We start from the raw sequence: 17,758 nt of genomic DNA on the forward strand, positions 1-17,758 counted from the left end.
TTCTTAACAACATATTTTTAACCAATAGGCAATTTATATATTTATTGGTTTAGTTTTTATTCTACTCCAATTAATATTTTTTTATCTTCCAGTAGCTGATTATTTTATCATTGGATTTCCTGAACTCTATGTGTGTCTGCTGTGTTTAACACAAATTCAAATTTCTTACTTTGTTATGATGATGTAAGAACAATTTTAATGGTCCCAAGATGTGTTTTGTCTTTATAGCTGGATTTTAGAGCTAGAAAAACAATTATATTGTTAAAGATAAATTCAATTTTAATTAATAATTTGGAACACCCTGAAATTCCTCTCCCCTCTCCCAGTTATTTAAATGCTGTTTTCAGTCATATTTATAAAAAAAGACTCATGAAGGTAACAGAATACAGAGTACTAGAGATTAAATATATTCATACTACTTTGGGGTATAGCTCTTCAAAATATTGTTCAATGATTTTTAATAAAAAATAGCCATTAACAAATAAATTATGAATAAATAGATAAATTTAAAATTGCTTAAAGCCAGATTATCAGGCTGATAGAGAATAGAATGTATATAAATAGATTATCATTCTCATTTTGAGTGAGAATGCAGAAGATGTTTTAAAATTGCAATTTTCAATTTTCTGTTAAAATTCCTTGGGATTCTGGAGTTTGCCTACCACCCATCATTGTGCATATGGCTAAAAAAGCTGCTTAGGTGGATTCCCAGAAACTTTTACATTATAATGAGCATGTCTCTATGAATAAAAAAAGAAGAATATGGCCACAATATAAATAAAATAATAATTATATTAACATGTTAATATGGAATTTGTGAATAGCATTCTAGCTGAACTTCCCAAATTGTAGATATTTGAAGGAAATATAACTCTATAATTGTTAATTGCTTAGAATAATAATCCTAAAGAAAAAGGAAACTCTAAGTGGTAATGCATCTTTTCTGTGCTTAAATTAATAAAACATACATCTTGTACATCCTTTGTCATTCAATTAACATTATAAATTTGATTTGTGATAGTTGTGATTACATATATTTAGAAAAATAACTTTTTTCCAACTTGAACAATAAAACTACATTCACTTTGAGAACTAAAAATGTTATTGTTATATTTCTAAAAAAATTTATAAAGATAGTAACAAGAAAATAATTGACATAATTATATTTTAGGAAGTACATATTTTGTGGTTTATATTTTAATATAAAATGACAAGAGTAACACACTTCATTTTTTAAATGGGTCCCTTCTCTGTTTTTCTAAGTTAATAGTGATTTAATACTGTGCTTTTCAGATTCAATTTTCTAAATATAGATTCATAAGACTGACTGAAAATATGTGTCTTTGAGGTCTTCAAATGCATTCACTTATGGAAGAAGGTGGAAAAGAAATTATTGTAAATGTGAATACCAACTAAAATTACAAAACTTTCTTGGCAATTTCAAAGCTTTTTTTTTTTTACAACTTTGTATCTAATCTGTAGCTAAATTATCTCCCAAAAATACCATCATTTTCCCCACTTACGGCAATTCACATAAACAAAAATAAATATTTATAAAAATATTGAGTGAGTGTAGACAAAAGAGAAAAGGTAACTGAAATTATTGCAATTACAGCCACTATGTCTTAAAAAAAAAACGACTTTTAAGTTCAGGGTATATGTGTAAATTTGTTGTCTTGGGTGTTTGTTTTACAGATTATTTCATCGCCCAAGTACTAAGCCTGGTACCCATTTGTCATTTTTCCTGATCCTCTCCCTCCTCCCACCCTCCCTCATCAGAGAGGCCCCAGTGGTGTGTGGGTCCCATCTATATGTCCATGTGTTCTCATGATATAGCAGAACTGGTCTTCTCTATAATGATAGTAGTTTGCAGTGTCAGGAATGAGCTTCTGTGATGAATAAAGAAATTTAACGATTGTAATTTTTCCACTCATGTAACAACACATATTGATTACCAGTTATGTACAATGCACCTCGTTACTTTGAAGAATACCTGGCTTGGTCAGTTCTGATGCCTGTCTCCAAGCACATATTCTAGAAACTAGCAATTCTCAACTACACATTCCTGATAGCATATCTGTGTTGGTGCCTCTTCCAGTATGATTCTTCTCCTACAGTGTATGGTGGAACACTGAAAGCTATTAGGCAGTGTCTGACTCTGGTTCATTCCCACCTTACTAGCCCCTACATTTTTTGTTTTCCCATTTGGTCCTGTCTTAATAATCCTTCAGAAACTGATATTCAATCATTTGTGTCTGTGACAGGTGAAGTCTATTCCTGAACTATCTAGTGCTATTGGGATCACTGAGACAGGACAATCATTTTTGTTAGGAATGCCTGAGCTGCAGGAACAGAAAACTTTAACACACAAGAGACATTTTTCCCGCTCTGGAGTGCAAACTGCTACACCACCAGTGTAGGTACCCTGGCCTCCACTGCGCTCCCACTGATCCCATATTGCTTGTGTGTGCACATCAGTTCTGTTTCAATCTTTTTTTTTTTGAGATGGAGTCTCACTCTGTGGTCCAGACTGGAGTGCAGTGGTGCCATCTCAGTTCACTGTAACCTACACCTTCTGAATTCAAGCAATTCTCCTGCCTCAGCCTCCAGAGTAGCTGGGATTACAGGCGCCCACCACCATGCCCGGCTAATTTTTCTTGTGTGTATTTTTAGTAGAGATGGGGTTTCACCATGTTGGCCAGGCTGGTCTCGAACTCCTGACCTCTGGTGATCCACCTGCCTTGGCCTCCCAAAGTGGGATTACAGGTTGAATCACCATGTCCGGCCCAGTTCTAATTCTAAGAGAAACCTTTTTCACTAGGTGTAGCCTTCTCTATTTTACAAATAAAGAAGGTAAGGGCTAGACACCATGGCTTACATCTATAATCCTGACATTTTGGGAGGCTGAGGTGGGTGGATCACTTGAGGAGACCAGCCTGGGCAACATGGCAAAACCCCATCTCTACCAAAAAAACAAAAATTAGCCAGGGGTGGTGGTGTACACTTGTAATCCCAGCTACCAGGGAGGCTGAGGCATGGGAATTGCTTTAACTAGGAGGCAGAGGTTGCAGTGAGCTGAGATCACACCACTACACTCCCACCTGGCTGACAGAGTGAGACTCCGTCTCAAAAAAAAAAAAAAAAAGAAACGAACAAAAAAAGGAAGTGAAATGCAGAGGATTCAAACAGATTTTGAAGGAGCACACAAATAGTATAAAATAAAACTAAAATCTGATTTTCACTGCAGTATATCACTTTTTCATGTTGTAACCTTGCTTATGAAACTGCGTTTACTGATACAACTGTCTGCTTGCTTGCTTATCCACCAGGATGCTATTACGTGAATTTATACCAAATAATTATCTGTGACTGACACATAGGATTTGCTTTCCAGTGTTGCTATTTCTGTGTCTACTTCATGATAAGTGCTTTGGGGGTTACTCAGAAGCTCTGGCATTCAATGCTGTCCACCAGAGCTTTGGCATTTAATGATGTTCATCATTCAGTGATGAACAGCATTTCAGTGCAATGATGGAACAAAATAGCATTGGAGGAAGTATCCAGAGAGTCACTGGGTTCAGAAAGTCATATTCTGTGGACAAGTCCAGAGAGAGGTTACTCTACACTGCCGCTCTTTATAGAAGATACTTTCATCTCATGTCGATAATAAAATGAAGTTTACACACGATTTAGGAAAAATGATTTATTTTTATAATGCATTATAGGATATAGAAAATATCTTCCAATGCATGGTCATATCCTCACACGCTATAAGGTGGAGAGAATACATATTTTTACAAGAGGAAACAAAACTATGGGATTAATATGAGTAAGTATCAACTTCTTTCAGCAGTACATGCTATGTTGGATATTAACATGGTTATACTGCACACTGGTGAAGAGTGTTGGTTGATTCTGTGGTTGGTCAGGTTGTTTCAAAGCTTGATTTATTATTGTTTATTGTATAATCTTAAAAAAAGTTACTAAAACTCTCTTTGGTTTCCTCGTCTGTACAATAAATAACAAATACCATTATTATTGATTAGTCATAGAATTGCTAAGATAACCAAGGAAAAAAATTACATGTAAAACACTCAAAATTGTGTTTAGCATGTATCACTCAGTATATTCACGAGTCAAATTTAACCTTGAAACAATAAAGTATAGTATAAATAAAAATCCAGCCAAATATTCCTGGATAGCTAACAATCTGCCAGTTATTCTTTTTCATTTCTTGTTTCTACAGTTTTTATTTTACTGTATTTCACTCCCATTCAATTTAGCAAATATACCTGTCAGAGGCATCTACTGAAAGTAGAAATCTTAAGCCCCTCTCTGCTAAGATATTAACATATTCTCCCTTGAATAAAGTATAAATTCATTTGGATGGTATTCCATGCACTCGGAAATCATGATGTAAACTCAAACTTACTCTCTTAACTACACTTAGTATTACTCTTTCTGTCTATCCTCCGACCAATTAGTAAATGATCTTCCAAGACTACATCTGCTTTCATTATTCTAGGTGGAAATTTCTCCCTGTACTACTATTTGACAATTGTCTTAATTCACAGAGCCTCTCTTTATCTTCTTAAAAAGATACCTATATTCCCATATATCTGCTACAAAGTTCCTGACTTTAAAACATCATATATATTGTATTATCTTAACATTTGAATTTTTTTAATCTTCCATGGGAGATGATGGAGGAGTTAACCAGGGATGTGTAATCGGTTTTTCAAGATGGGCAACATAGCACATGATGTTGGGCTTCATTTTCCTTATACAGCTCCTGTAAGCAGTCTGCCTTCTACAAGGCTCTATAATTGTGTTCCTTCCATTTTACCCTCAAAGTACTTAGGAAGAAGCTTGGCAGACAGACTGCAGGTTCAACAAAGCCTAGCTATACTGACATCTCGCTCAATGGGAAAGTGAATAAAGAGTACAAATTTGATGAGATATAAAAAAATGTTTTATTTTAAATAATTTATACATTATGTTTTCTGGTCATTTTGAAGTTTTGTGTCAGTATCTGTGACTATTAAGAGAGGGCACAAAAACAATTTTTCAAAGAACAGACCACTGTAAAATAGCATGCCTCAGAGGTTGGAAGGATGGGAGAAGCTGGGAACAGAAAGAACATGTTGACTGCACAGTAGTCGTGGATAGAAAGGAGAAGTTTAACTCTATGATCATACTGTTTCAGGAATAAGAACATACTCTTTCTGGAAACCAACTCAAGCAAATACACAGGTCTAAAGCAGGCTGAGTTTATTTTTCCTACCTCCGAGGAACTAGAGGCATGTTAAGAGAGCTTTGACCTCTGTAACAACACACGAGAAAGTACAGAACCAGAGGCTACGAGAAAATGATGAGTTGTTATGAGTGTTGGACATCAGTCACCTATAGTTGTTATTTTTATTACCCTGTTTGATTTGTTTTGATGATATAAGTCAGTCAGAGAAATTTGTTTTAATAAAATGAAAACAAGTTTATTAATAAAATGAATCATGATACTTCTAAATTAACAAAGGGGCTCAGATTTATTTAATGGGATTTTGTATAAAAACATCTCTGGCTATTTCAACAATATATTTTTATTCTGCTACTTTATTAAACCTTTAAGATGGGCATGGGCAATATTAAGTAAATGCTTAAGAGATTGACAGTTAACTTAAGACCTGTTTCTTTTGTTGTTGGGTCTATTTTACAATTTCTTGCCTTTGTGCTAGACTGCGACAGATAGAAATGAACCCATGGAGAAAAAAGTGCACAGAGAAAAAATGGCACTGGAGCTAACTCTCCTCAGCGCAATTAGTCAAATCCCTAACTCACCTTTCCACACATATTAATTTATAATTCAGAGAATTATACAAATGTTTATTTACTTCCCTTCAGAGAGGGAATCTGACATGACTCATTTTCATCACAGAGATATACAAACTTCATAAGATGCTATTATGTCACTGACAAAGCAACAGAAAATTAATTGCTGTCATTTTGATAAAGGTAATAGGAACCAGGGTCATATTTTGTAATTTATTATGATATTCTGAGGTTGGGAAAAACACATTCATGGAATTTTTTTAAAAGGTGTAAAATTTGAGGAAGACCCAAATTAAATTCCTAAGGAAAAAATACAGAAAAAAATGATACAGAAGCTATGTGAATATCAACGTCATGCAATGACCTAAGTTACTAAACACTGAGGGTCACTACTTACGGAGCCATTACACTCCCCAAAATAACTATAGAGCAAAAGTAACGTAAAACAGAAAAGCCAGCATCATCACAATGCGATGTGTTCTCCATTAAAAGCCCAAAGATGCTGATCTCCAATTATGTGGATAACCACATTTTAGCTACAAAACAAATTTGAGTTAATTATGGAAAATCAAACTCCACCTATGTGTATTTTGCAAGATAATGCTTAAAATTGGTATATATTAGAAAAACAGGTACAAAAGAAATCAGATTTCCAAACTAGAACCCTGAAATTAGGCAACCACAATACATTTGGACAGAGATACAAAGCTTAATGTGGGCTTCATAAGCATGACATGTGAGTATATGCCACCATGATTTGGAAAAGTGAATTAAAACTTGAAAAAATAAAATGAAAAAGTATAGCTTTATCAATTAACAAAGTAGGCTAACTTTATACATTATCTGAAGCCAGCTTACTGAATCAGTAAAGCACTTGGGTTGGTAATTTGAATTCACTTTATCAAAAAAATCATCATTTATTAAAACAACATGACTTAATCTTGAAACATTTCATTGCTATCTATGTGTGTCACCACCTTTAAAATTTAGGCCAAAGGTTGCATTCAGGTGATAAGGTCTGATATAGCTACTAAATAGCTTGTAGTATATTGACATATCTCAATTCTGGCTGATAAAAAAGCACCCCCAGGGCCCTTAAGAGACCGTCTCCCAGCTCTGATAGAATCCTGTACTCCCAAGATCCAGCATCTGGAGTGAATGCCAGAAGCAGAGAAAACCTCCAGACCCTTCCCAGTCATTGGCATTATCTTGTTTTATGATTAGTCTTTTTTTATGATTATCTTGTTTTATGATTAGTACATTGTTGAATAATTTTAGAGTTATCACTGAGGAGGCTTGTTCTTCATTTAAAATATTTTTCCCATGAAGCTGCTGTGTATTAAATATGTGTGAGCTATTCATATTGATTATTATACTTTAGTGGATTATTTTTAAGTCTCCATTAGTGGATTTCCAGTGGAAATATCTTTGAAGCAGGCAGTCAGCATTCTGTATATTTAGGAGAAACTGGAAGGGGATGAACATATCGGACAGATATAAAGCAAATGTATAGTAAACCATTCACCTAACTTATTTCACCACTTTTATTGCTGTTATACATAAAGCCTTGAAAGGTGTATCATACTTTTGAGATTATCATTCAAAGGGAAAGGAGTCTTCTGAAGATTTCTAAATAGAGAAAGCAATATAAGATACGATTAATCATTTTTTAAAAATCTTTGGTGCATTAACTTTGAATTAAAGGGCAAAGAAAAAAAACATGGTAATAAATAAACTAGTCAAGCTAAATAAAAATAATAGATTTTATCACAAGGAATATGTATAAAATATGTAGCATAACAATGAAAAATAATCTTTATTTGTCATGATCAATATCTTTTCCGTATTCCCCAGCTTATCAGATTCATTGAAGTGATTGTGTGGCTTGACATTTTTTCAACATAGAGTGTTTATAATAGCTGGGATAATTTGATTTTTCTATTACAAAATTTTATTTTATTTTCTATTTAATTATTTTGTGATATATATAACATTGAATTCCTAATAGGGATGTATGACAGTGATTTGCCTATTTAGTTTGCAAAGCCTGCTTGAATTGCAAATTTTAAATTTTAGTAAACCAGATTGTTCTGTTAGTGGACGGAAAGAACTCTTTCAACCTGCAGAATTCAGTAGTTTTGAAAAAGCTGATAAGCATATATACTGATAGAATTCTTATTTTCAAATTCATTTTGTAAGATTATACATTAAATATTTAAAAAATAACTGCTCACTAAATCAAACATTACAGAATGTGTACATAATAGCAATAAAATATAGTTTAGGATTTTACTTTATGTTAAACACATTATAATCACTAAGCTTTCAGGTGTATTATGTGTGCCTGAGAAGAAGAGTAAGTCAGAATAGTGTAATATAGTTCATAGAAGGACCTGTGATTTTAAAACAGTAAAAAAAAAAAGAAAAAAAAAAAGACTTTCCTATTCTAAAAGAAGAACATATTCCCCTAAACTTTTAGAAGCCAAATATTTGGGGGAAGTAAACCTCAATACTGAAGGATATCCTGTACCCTAAAAGGTGGAAAGAGTTGATATAAAATGCATATTTATGTAAGTCAGTTTTTTTTCACTCTAATTGAAGAAAACATTTCTCTTAACTCAAATTAGGAAATTATTATACATTTTATATATATTTATATAAAAAGTCATAAGTAGCAAGCATATGACATAAAGAAATGAAAGAGTAACAACAGTATTTGACAATGCATGCTTTTTACAATGTGTCTAACAAAAAGGATATTTTCCCAGCTCAAATATCCAGTACTGACATGCAGGGTGTTTCCTCAAACTGCTTATTTGGTCATATTGCTGAGTGCTTAATCAAAAACATTTCTACTGTAGAGTATGAATGGTAAAATACCTGATTTCAAAAAGGATTTCTGAAACTCAGTACTTCCTTTAATATAAACAAAAAAGAAAAATTGGGGATATATAGGAAAGACCAAAAATGAAATTTTTTATTGCAATCTAGTAATTTTACTTGTTACTTTTTGCTGCATTTAATCAGAATATAATAATAGGTGTGTATAGTCCATAACCTCTAGCTGGTGATTCCATGGTCCACGGTCACTTTTCACTGTAGCATGTTCAAAATCATTCAGGAACGCACTATTCTCAAGCAGTCTATATAATGAAAACAATGTACATGTAACACAAGGTTCATCCAAATTCCTGTTTTTTTTCACATATCACACAATGTACAATTATATAACAAAGACATAAAACAACATAGAAACAAAAGTGAAACTGACAATAAAAATAAACTTGGGATAGTCTTAATCGGGAACTAATTTCTTCTTCAAGTTTCCAGTAAATCTCAAAATGTATTTAAAAACTAAGGAGCACTTGGTGGCCAGCAACCAAATTACGAAATGAACATGTCATTGTGCAGCGGGGATGTCTTGCCGAAGGAATAACAAATGTCTGCAATTCTTAAGTTTGGATAAAGGCAGTGGAATGAATTTAGAAACATGTCCACTTTTCACAATTCACTACAGAATTTTCTTTTCACAGTCCCCATGTTTGTATAAATAGTTCTTCTCTGAAAATAAAAAACAGTTAAAACATTTTCTCCCAATGAAAAATGCATACAAATACACCAATTTATTAAGGTAATATAGAGCATGGAAATGCATTCACCTAGTTCAAGAATAGTTGAGGAGTTTAGAAGAGATTAGCTGTCAAGCAAATTTAACTGGAGACAAATTAGGCTAATATAGATATAGACTATCAAGTGCAAAAAGTAAAGCCATTGTGATATCTGATGACAAAATCGATGTACACATGGACAACTGGTGTTAATGAAGCCTTTTGCATTCAAATTTTATAGTATAAAACCTGACATAACATGCTCTATTTAATTTTGATGAGTTGAGCTACATATTCATGCAAAAATAAGAGTTCACAAATTGTATAAGTACCAAAAATATTTAGTGTATAAATTTTGAGTAGAATGTTGCCAAATTATATAAAGAGAGTAGTTACCAGTTTTAATTATTAATTTCAGCTATACTGAGACTGAATACTCTATTCTATTTTCTTAGTTTGAAAACCTTAGGTTTCTTTTAGTATTTGTTTGGAGAAAGTTCATCAATTGTGATATCTTTACCTTAAAACATGTAAAACATAGATTATTAATTTGATATCTTTCTAAATTATATTTCAGTACAATGCTTGATGGTAAGAATACTACATTTGTTTTAAAGATATGTATCCCAAGAATCATCTCTCCTATGAACACTGAACCCATTGTATTTCTAATCATGAAATGTTATGAAACACATATCTAAAGAAATAATGGATAAATAGCACATTCCCTAAAAAACTACAAGACAGTTGCAACAAAACAGAATACGACAAAGTAGGAGAAGGAACCAAGGCCATCTGCTTACCTTGAATTGTCTTTTTAGACCCTAGTTGTGTTGTATTCAGATTCATGTTTGCTTAGAGACCCAATGAGGCAGAACCTGGAATGTTATGGCTATTTCACTCAACAAAGTACTATTTGCACAAAAAATATATGTATACAAATATTTACTTAAAAGCATTTTTAAAATTCAGAAAACTGTGGAAATAGACTTATGTAAGCATGCAAAACGTATCAAATCAACTAAAGTATTTTAGGTTTTAAGAATGTGTAATGAATGGAGAAAGTATGTCACAATTTATAAAATAAACTAAATGCTAGTAAACATGCAAAACAAAATATAAGTTGATAAGAGTTCTGACTTTAAAATGATATTTCCTAAATTTAAATTTTTTTACTCAAAACTTTCACTCATTTTAAGGCTAATATTACAACATAGAAAATACTGTATTTATAGTAAAAGGAAAATAAATCAAATGTGTCTACTATCTCTTACAACATTTAGGTGTAAATGATAAGTATATCATACTATGCTATGCAATTCCTAATATAAATATTATGTACATGTGAAAGAGAAGAATTTTTGTGTTTCTACCAAAAATAAATACATTATATTGAAAAATATGTTATTTTGGGATTAAAATTGTTCATCAAGATGGGTGAGCCATCTTGGTAAGGCAATTGCTTCCAAATATCATTTCATAACTCAAAATATATAAATATTGATGAGAGAAACATTAATGATCACATGGAAGGAAGTGTGCAATATAAATCTGTATTATTAATTAAAAGTCATAATTTAATTAATGTGTATATGTTTAGAAATAAAGTATCTTTGGTCTCTGTGTACATGTGTGTTCACACAAATATACATACCATGCACATATATGTGAGGTTTAGGAAGAATATGGATAGCAGTAAGGAAAAAAGAAGAGGAAAATATTGGAAAACTATGGTTTAAATCATTAATTAAAGGGAAACTGAAATATGAAGACAAAATAGAAGACAACATTCTGGAAGCATTTCAGTCCTCAGGTTATAGTTGTCATCAAAAAATCTATTGATACTGACCGCTGGACGGCTTTATCGTGTCTGGACAGCCTGTGACTGGTGGTCGGCACCTCTTCGATTTCATCTATGTCACAGGCATCTGCAGCATCTTGCGAGTAGTTGTGTTTCATGACAAGGATATTTCTTCTGTTCATGGGTGGGATGAGGGGTTTTCCTGGCTGTGTGGGCATCTCTGTCAAGATAGAAGCATCTCTTGTGCTGAGGTTACTGCGGCTGCCTTTAGTGCTGGACAGCTGAGATCCACAGTGATGGTCATGAATGCATTTGGAAGATGATCTCCGCAGTTTATGGTAATTTTCAAAGTCATCTGCCACATCTGCAAAGTCAGCTGTAGCTCCCGTCCCTCTGAGAGTACATAACTCATAATGAGGAGGTTCAAATACCTCCTGGAAAACTGTCTGGTCAAAGTCTGATTTCCTTTGGACATATTTTTTACGAGGCTGTTTGATCTGTACGATGACAGAGATGATAATGAGGATGATCACGATGCAGGAAGTCACGCCAATGACGGTCCCACTGGTGTTGGTCAGCTGGTCCAGCAGGCTGGTTTTCCTCTTCTCTGTAGGTTGGAGAGAGTGAAAACAACAAACGGACAAAACGACAAGCAACACGGAAAACATTAACATTACAGTCAAATGTGCATTAAAAACCTAAAGCTGAGCACAGAATTTTTACAGGCTTGTCGCAGCTTAAGAAAATATTTAAAAATAAATGCAGGGTCGCATTTTTCACAAAAAATCCACTGACCAGCCTTACAAATAGCCCCCTCCACCCATTGCTCAGCATTTCAGCTTAAAATACACACACACACACACACACACACACACACAATCAATCTTTCTATCTATAAAATAACAATATTCTGATACCAAAGGATAATTCAATTCAATCTGGAGACACACACTTTTGATGGCATGGACTTTTTCCCAAATGAAATAATCACAATTGGTAAATAAAGTATTTTAAAAACTCAGCCAATTAAAGCCTCGTTTAATGAAACTCAGGAAATTGTTCGAATGGTATACATCAAGTGGAAGTAAATTTATATAAATCAATCTATTAAATGTCCTTAGGAACAGTGAGAGTCTGTGGCATTTGAGCCTTGACTTGTTTCCTCCACTCTCGATTCACCATGATGGGAGCCCTACCCAGGGAGCTATGGACAAGAATACAGGGCACCCTCTCCCTGCCGCTCTCAGTTAAGGGAGTTATGGCATCTCCTCAGGAGGGGAAAGCTACCATCATTTCTCAATGCCCAACCAGATCCATGTTGGATATGCTCTTTTCCAGTCTGAGTGGCTGAGATGTATGGGGTTCCCAAGGTTCCTCCTCTCAGCCTCCACTTGGAGGGCAGGAGCTCAACACCAGGTGTCTCCAGTGGAGAATGCCAGGACTGGATCATGCTTACCCGAGTTCACTGATACAGAAGAGCTGCCTGGAGTGGCAAGCTGACAAGACCACATGGTAGCAGCCACACCCAAGTGCTCTGCGCATAAACAGACCTGCACCTCTATTCCCGCCCCATCCAGAACACTAGTGCTGAAGTTGTGCCCAGAGAGAGAGTCAGGCTACAAGTACAGAAAACATTAGAGCTTCCCCTAAATAAGGTTAATTTGAAATGGTGTGTGGAGATGCTCAAGCCTAAAGATAATTTCAAAAACTATGGATATTTTTTGGTATGCAATTAAAAGGCAGTTCATGCATTAAGAGCAATAAGACAAACCTTAGAACCTCTAGAAGTTTAACAGAACAATTTAGGGGAGTAACAGCTAATGAGAGAGTCCTCCTGCATTATAACAACTCACAAAGGCTAGACTCTAGGACTACCCTTGCTATTAATTAAATTTAATTGACCAGACTGTAAAACAATTTATGATCTTGGGCATTGCTGAAAGCAGTAGAGCCATCCGTCAGCAATCGGTGGAGACTAATGACTGGCTGCAATACCAGCAGAGGTGATAGCTAAATAGAGAGAACAGGAAGTGAGGCGCGGAGAGCACTGCTAACACCATGCTGCCCAAGGGTGATGGTGCAAAGCTCAAGGCACCATCTTGATGGCCTCTGTGGTGCAACAATAGAAACTTCACTGAAATGGTCCAGCCAAGTCTACATTTAGAAACAAACAAGAAAACTACAGACTGAGTATCCAGAGATGCTACAAATCTAACACGTGATTTTCAACAAATCGTTGTAAGGCATGTAAAGAAACAGGAAAGAGAAATGTATAAATAGGAAAAAAAAAAAAAACAGGCAATGAAAGGACCCTTGGGGAGCCAGATATCAGAGATAGCAGACAAAGATTTCCAAGCAGCTATAATGAACATGTCTAAGGAACTATGACTGAAAAGGCTAAAGAAGATGCTCATCAAATAGAAAATATTAATAAAGAAATATAAGTCATATGAAAATGGCAAGTCTGGGATTGAACAGTGTTATTAGCCTCAACAGTGCATTTCAGCTGGAAGAAGAAAGTGTTAGCTTACTTTATAAAGATAGAGGAATGAGAATGGTGCAATAGGAAAATGAGTTTAAGACAAGAATGCAGAACTATAACAGAGCCTCAGAAAAAGAAATGTGGCAAATCTACAAGCACACTAACACAATGTAACGAGAGTATAAGAAACAAAGTAGAGACGGAAAGTAACAACAACAACAACAAAAACTGAAGAGCTAAACCTTCCCAAACTTAATTAGAAAACTCACATCCAACCTCAACAAACTCCAAGCAGGAGAAATGCAAATATATCTGTGCAAAGACATATGACTCCTAAAATTTGTTCTAAAAAAAAGCTTGAAAGCAACAGAGAAAAAAGGAAAAAAAAAAAGTCCTCATAGAAAGAAGCCCCAATCAGATTAACAACCGAGTTATCCTCAGTGGAGGCCACAAAGCAACAGGATGACACATTCAGTGTCGAGGCAAAAGCAAAGCAAAACAAACCAAACACCAACTACCAAAAAACCCAACAGAAACCTGTCGACCTAGAACCCACCATGCAGCAAACCTACCTTCAAAAATGAAATAGACATTTTAAGAGAGACAAAAATGAAGATAATTCAAAGACAAGAGCTTCCTTAAAATAAATACTGAAGAGAGTTCATGTTGAATATAAGTGACCTCAGACAGTAACTCAAATAATATGAAAAAACTGAACAACTAATAAATTAAGCAGGCAAGTAAATATGGTCTCTAACAGTGATTATGGAAATAATTGCAAAGGACAGTCGAGTGGCATCTCTGCACTCTTCACTTAACTTTTTTAAAAAGCAATGTTCTGTGTATATAATCGTAAGGTTGGACTGTAACTTACATAAGTGCAATATACATAGTGACAGTATGGTATAAACAAGGTGGGAGCAAAACTGTTGAAATGACACCAGGGTAATGCAAATCTACATAAACCAGAAATAGTAAATAAGGATTGTATTTTAAAATTATACTAATATATAATAGCTGTCCTTTCTTTTCCCAACCACTTTAAAATACAGTTGTATAAAGTAATAATTATTGCAATGTATTTTTGTTGGGTTTGTAACATTTAAAATGTAATATGTACAAATATAATTGGAAAAAAGAGAGAATAGAACTTATAGGAAAAATGTTTCTGTTTCTCACTTTAATCAAGTGAGTATAAATCTAAAATACATTAGAAGTTAAGTTGTATAAGTCCTAAAGCAACTAAGAAAGTAAGTAAAAACAAATTCATTAACAGCTGTAAAAGAATTCAAATATTGCACTAGAATATGCTAACTTAATGCAAAAAAAAGAAATAAAGAAAGAAAACAGAAAAAATACATGAGACATTTAGAAACCAAGAGTATAATGGAATATGTAAGTCCAACTACATCAAAGACAGTACTAAATGTGAATGTATAAAACAACCCAACGAAAAGGCAGAGATTCTTAGACTGGATAAAAAATAAGATACAAATATGCACTGTCTACAAAAGAAACACCTTATAGTCACACACGCAGATAGTCTGAAAGTAAAAGCGTGGAAAAGAATGGAAAGCAAATCATAAGAAAGGTGGAGTCGCTATACTAATGTTAGAAAAAATAAAACTTAAGAAAAAAATTGCACTAAATCTACAAGATTGTTTTTTAGGGATAAAAGGGTCATGAGGAAGGTATAACAATTACACACGTATATGAGTTTAGCGACCAAGCTTGAAATCACATGAAATAAAAATTTTACAGAAGTGGAGAAAGTAGTAGACAATTCAACCATGACAGCTGAAGCATTTAACACACACTTTCAATAACGAATAAAACATGGCAGAAAATCAAAAGGCAAACAGCAGGTTTGAACAATGCTGTAAACCGAACACACACAGCAGGCATCTATAGAACACACTATCCAACAACGGCAAATTCTTTTCAAGGGTACATGGAACAAACTTTAGGCTGCACCGCATGCTTGTCGTTGATGTAACCTCCATAAATTAGAAATGATCGCAATAATACAATTTTTTTCTCCTATCACAGGGAAATGAATTAAAAGTTAGAAGGATCATTTTTCTTTCTGGAAAAAGAACAAATATGGAGTTTCATAATGCACATCCACTCACATTTGTTGATTGCCATCACATGTCAAATATTTCTTACATATATGGAAACAAATTTACAGAGGACAAACAAAGCCGACGGTGACTACTAATTATTAACAGGTATGCAATAAGATCACTCAGAAAGTAATTTCTAATCCATTCAGAAGTAGACACGAAAGTAATCAAAAACATCCCAACGTCAAAATAGTTGATAGTGTAACTGTCTTTCTTACGGACTGTATGAAACATTGAATACTGTGGTATTATTTCTCCACTTCTATGCACAGAAGGCATTTTAGTAGATAATACTGGACTTCAAGCATGAAAGAGTTATTTGCCTATCTTCTTTTGCAATTGTTTAATATTGGATCTCAGTAAAAGGCTTTACATGGCAGTTTCATCTTAACTAAAACATGCAATATCCATAATCTAGCCAAGGATCCCTGTCTACATAAACAAGCCTGTATGTATAGACAAGGGAAGGAGGCAAGGGCACTGGAAGCCACTATGTTCACTGGAAAGAAGAGCATTTTCGTAGCAAAACTGAAGTGGAATGAAGTAGCTGGAAGTATTTGAAAGTACAAATGCTCCTTCAATATATTTTATCTCTACAGTATGTACATAAAGTCCAATGAAGTCAAACTGGAATGAATGAGAGGTGTAGCCATGAACAGATGGTGTCACACGTGAAAGGAACGTGGTGTGCTCCCCTGAAAGCTCCCGTTTTCTTTTCATAGCTGTGCAGGCTCTAATCAGGCGATGTCTTTAATGAGAACTGAAGTGCTAAGGATAGTCCATGAATAAAGAAACATCTGGACACAACATGAGGAAAGGCTAAGAAAAATGCTTCCAAATTGATTATAAAACATATGCAGAGCTCATAAAAGGCACTAGATACTCTGATTTTAAAGACTGTCTGATGTGTATAAACTTCCACCTCACTCCACAGGGAGGAAATGTTTTCAGATTTTAGGGACTCATCATTACCTTTACAGTGATTTTCATCCCAAGGATACACACAGTTTTGGAGTCCATTGCAGACCAAAGTATTATTAATACACATGTTACTATGGCAGAAGAATGTATTGCCTTCACAAGGAGCTAAAAACAAGAACAAGATAAAGGAAGAAAGTTATAACTGTTGTTCAGTACTAAATCACTCACATTACACACCTAAAAATAAAAAGGTTAGACTGATAATTGGCCACAAACTGAGATAAATGATCTGCCATGTGATTTCAAAAATGGTGTGGTAGTGGTAATTATTTCTTGTGTTACTGAAAGTGTTGGCATTCCTCTAGAGAGACTCAGCTTAAAAAAATGCCGTAGGGTATTTTCCATCATTAAAATGAGGTACCTTATCCACATTTTTTTAAGTAGGCATATACATTTAGCAAACCTGAAGCATCTACCACGTGCATAAATTATACTTCATACAAAAATTAAGGATGTATACATTTAGTTTTATTGTTCTAAAACACTTAATTGAAATATTAAAATAATTTTGAAAAATATATACTTAACCAAACACTAACAAATTAAATATACTAATGCAAACCCTGTGACATTACTTAAGAATAGAAAAATGCCATGGAAATTGAAAATCATCAAAACATTAATCCTGAACATAAAAAATTATGCTTACCACATTTAATATATATGGTGATAAAATTATCTTACTATCCATGTGTTTCAGACATTCTAGTGATGTGATGTACAGTGATCATTATCTCCAGATTACAATGCACAGTGAGGGGACTGGGAGGTAAATAAGAATTTCAAGAAGGTATAAAATATGGCTAAATAATAATGAGAAAAATGTGAGTTTAATATAGCAATGTAAAATGTTAGATATGATTTCAATATGGGGAAAAATACATTTGCTTATTAGAGTGACAGAATAGTTTAAGTGATCAGTCTGGACAGTAAT

The 17,758-nt window shown here is 34.0% G+C and overlaps 1 protein-coding gene across 5 annotated transcripts in view; it reads right to left on the reverse strand.

Annotated features, from left to right (window-relative positions):
* Positions 1-4,954: 4,954 nt before the first annotated feature.
* Positions 4,955-17,758, reverse strand: part of NETO1 (neuropilin and tolloid like 1) — a 123,409-nt gene continuing 110,605 nt past the window's right edge. For 3 of the 5 annotated variants that reach the window (XM_008979978.5, XM_078347007.1, XM_078347006.1), the window contains exons 8-11: positions 16,816-16,929; positions 11,284-11,842; positions 10,238-10,312; positions 4,955-8,969 (exon numbers count right to left, since the gene is read on the reverse strand). In XM_008979978.5, coding sequence (XP_008978226.1) covers positions 10,252-10,312; positions 11,284-11,842; positions 16,816-16,929 — 734 coding nt within the window. In that variant the 3' untranslated portion in view covers positions 4,955-8,969; positions 10,238-10,251. Of the gene's footprint in view, positions 9,388-10,237; positions 10,313-11,283; positions 11,843-16,815; positions 16,930-17,758 lie in introns of all 5 variants that reach the window. The other 2 variants (XM_002757328.6, XM_078347008.1) reach the window with 1 other exon arrangement.

This window comes from Callithrix jacchus, chromosome 13, assembly GCF_049354715.1.
Source record: "Callithrix jacchus isolate 240 chromosome 13, calJac240_pri, whole genome shotgun sequence".
In the NCBI taxonomy this organism is placed as follows: Eukaryota; Metazoa; Chordata; class Mammalia; order Primates; family Cebidae; genus Callithrix; species Callithrix jacchus.